General features: G+C 39.1%; 1 protein-coding gene across 1 annotated transcript; it reads left to right on the top strand.

The window, feature by feature from the left end:
- The first annotated feature begins 1,841 nt into the window (after window positions 1-1,841).
- LOC141715758 (uncharacterized) lies at window positions 1,842-3,301 on the top strand. The gene is made up of 4 exons (XM_074518747.1): window positions 1,842-2,148; window positions 2,328-2,574; window positions 2,638-2,913; window positions 3,190-3,301. Exons 1-4 carry the CDS (start codon window positions 1,842-1,844, stop codon window positions 3,299-3,301), a joined length of 942 nt encoding a protein of 313 aa, XP_074374848.1.
- The last annotated feature ends 217 nt before the right edge of the window (window positions 3,302-3,518 follow it).

The following is a 3,518-nucleotide window of genomic DNA, read 5'->3' as shown; positions in this document are numbered from 1 at the left end:
TCCCATAGTCAAGTGTTCCCTGCAAGTATCTCAGAATTCTTTTTGTTGTTCCAAAATGTGCTTGACTAGGGTTTTGCAAAAATCTTGATAGTAGAGTTGCTGCAAAATTATGTCAGGCCTTGTTGCTGTAAGATACAACAAGCTACCCACCAAACTTCTGTAATGAGAATAATCTACCTTTGATGTTCCATCATCTTTGGACAATTTTTCACTAACAACAGAGGTGTGGAAACTGGCTTGCAATTTGACATATTAAATTTGTCAAGAATACTTTTTTGCATACCTCTTTTGTGAAATAAAAATTCCATCAGCTCCTTGTGATACTTCAACGCCCAAGAAATAATGAAGTATCCCTAAATCACTCATCTCATAAGACTTCATCATGTGTTCTTTAAAGTTTTCCATCATTTCTTTATCATTTCCTGTAAAAATGAGATCATCAACATAGAGACAAATAATGGGATCTTGCTTCCTTCTTTTTTCACATAGAGAGTTACTTCATCTTGCTTCTTTGAAATCCATTTTTCAGAAAATATATGTCAAAGGGCCTTTATGAGTTTGTACACTTTGTTTTCTCCCCCTTCCACCAAGAATACTTTTGGTTGCTCAACATAAATTTCTTCATCTAGCTTTCCATTTAAGAATGCTGACTTAATATCAAGCTGAAAAATTTTCCACTTCTTTGAGCAGCGAGTGCGATCAAGGTTCTTATAGTCTCAAGTCTTGCTACTGCGGAGAATGTTTCTGAAAATCAACACCAGGCTTTTGAGTAAAGCCTTTAGCAACAAGTCTCGCCTTATGCCTTTGAATTTCTCCATCTTGATTTAATTTGGTCTTGTAGATCCACTTTAACTCGATAATTTCTCTACCTTCCGGCCTGTCTACAAGCTCCCAAGTTTTGTTTTTCTCAATCATGTGTAGTTCTTCTTCCATTGCATGCTGTCATACTTCATGTTTCTCTACTTCTTCAAAATTTTCTGGTTCACTAACCACAAAATTACATGATTGATATATGTCACTCATTCTTCTGAATTTTCTTGGTGGAGTTTCATTATCATCCTCTGATCCAGATATGTGAGTGTGTTGATCTTGTTCTTCTGTTTGTACAGGTTCTTCATTTTCTTCTAGAAACCTTGGTTGATTGACATGTTCCACTTGTTTTGCTTTCCAATCACAGGCTGCATTTTCATCAAAAGAACATCTACTAACAACCAGTTTGTTAGTTTCAACATTATACAACCTGTAACCTTTAGTCTCCAGAGTATAGCCAGTAAAATATACTTGATACTTTTTTCATCTAGTTTTGTACGTTTCTCAGCAGGTATATGTACATAACCAATGCAACCAAATATTTTGAAATGAGTTACAGTAGGTTTTGTTTAACTTTAATAACAAGATGAGTTAACGTTCCTCAATTATACATACAGGTGTGTGTGGGTATATATCAGTGCTATATTTGGTATCAGAGCTTAGGCGGCTGTTCAAGCAATTCTACCACATCAGTTGCGATGGAGGCCAGCAAATCCAAAGAGAGTTCGTTTGGTTTAAGCTTTCCTATGTTAACGAAGGTGAACTACACTGCATGGGCACTAAAAATGAAGGTGTTTATGCAGGCCCATGGAGTGTGGGATGCCATAGAACCAAAAGATCCAAAAGCTACAGTGGAAGATAAGATCGACAAGAGAGCTCTAGCTGTCATTTACCAAGGAATACCGGAAGATATGATGTTGACAAAACGACGTCCAGGGGGGCGTGGGAGGCAGTCAACGTCATGAGTCTGGGCGCTAAGAAGGTGAAAACAAAGAGCACAAACACTAAAGGGAGAATTTGAAACCTTAAGCATGAAAGAAAATGATCAGCTAGACGAGTTTTACATAAAGCTGAACGGCCTGGTCATAAATATAAGAGCACTAGAGGAGAAAATGGAAGAAGCGTATGTAGTGAAAAAACTTCTCAGAGCCGTGCCTTCAAAGTTTCTTCAAATTGCATCTGCCATTGAGCAATTTGGAGACTTAGAGGAAATATTTGTGGAGAAGGTTATTAGCTCGCTGAAAGTTCATGAAGAACATTTGGGCGGACGAACTGAAGCGGGTCGAGGGCAATTTTTACTGACTAAGGAGAGTGGAGAAGGAAGGAGAGCAATGAGGGGCAAGTTTTATTGATTCGAGAAGAGTGGTTAAAGCGAACCAATAAAGAAGGGACTCTAGCTAATGGAGATAAACGTTGGAGAGACGGGAATCGTGGTGGATGAGACAAAAGCAAGGTGAGGTGTTTTAATTGTCAAGTGTACGGACATTTTACGTATGAATATCGAAAACCTCGTAAAGAAAGGGACACGCAAAAGGAGTTGAATTTATCAAAGCTCCAAGAGGATGAACCAGCTTTACTTATTACTGAGGTCACAAGTGAAGCAACAAATTCAATGTTGCTAAAGGAAGAAACAGTGAACCCAAAGCTGAAAGAGAATATAGGAGATCAGAAGGAGACACAAGTCTGGTATTTGGATAATGGAGCATCCAACCATATGACAGGCTATCGAGGAAAGTTTAAAGAATTAGATGAGAACATGAGTGGGTAGGTAAAGTTTGGGGACGGATCAACTATAAGTATAAAAGGTAAAGGGGTCGTTTCATTCAGGTGCAAGAATGGTGAAGAGAAACTTCTGAAAGATATATACTATATCCCTGCGCTGTGTAGTATTATTATCAGCCTGGGACAGTTATCTGAAGATGGGAATAAAGTGATATTGGATGGAGATTATCTATGGGTGTACGATGAGCGAGGGAGACTATTAATGAAAGTGAAAAAGTCTAAGAACTGGTTGTACAAAATAAGCCTTGAAGAGATGTGGCCTAAGTTCTTGATCACAAAATCGGAGGAAACACATGGTTATGGCACTCCAGAATGGGACATGTAAACTTCCAAGCGCTTGAGCTTTTGTCAAATGAGGGAATGGAAAGGGGTATTTCGAAGTTGACACGCCCATCAAACAGTTGTGAAGGATATTTAATGTCGAAACAGTCCAGAGGTTCGTTCCCTTCACAAGCGAATTTTGAAGCAAAAAAGGTGTTGGAGCTAATACACGCAGATATTTGTGGACCCATTTCGCCAACAACACTTGGAGGTAATCGCTATTTTTTGCTATTTGTGGACGATTTTAGTAGAAAAATGTGGGTTTACTGTTTGCAGGAGAAAAGAGGCGTTAATTGTGTTTAATAAGTTTAAGGTGCTGGTCGAAAAGAAAATGGAGATGAGCATAAAGATGTTGAGGATAGATCGTGGAAGGGAGTTCTGTTCATGAAAGTTTGCAGGTTTCTGTGAAGACTCAGGTGTTAGTAGACAATTTACAGCGCCTTGCACCCCACAACAAAATGGGCTGGTAGAGCGTAGGAATTGAACCATGGCAGCCATGATTAGAAGCTTCCTGAAGGAGTCGAAAATGCCATCATATATGTGGGGGAGGCAGCTCGTCACACGGTATATATTCTGAACCGCTTGCCAACTCGTATTTTGAATGG

This window comes from Apium graveolens, chromosome 1 (assembly GCF_009905375.1).
Source record: "Apium graveolens cultivar Ventura chromosome 1, ASM990537v1, whole genome shotgun sequence".
Taxonomy (NCBI): Eukaryota; Viridiplantae; Streptophyta; class Magnoliopsida; order Apiales; family Apiaceae; genus Apium; species Apium graveolens.
This window is presented reverse-complemented; position numbering and strand designations above follow the sequence as displayed.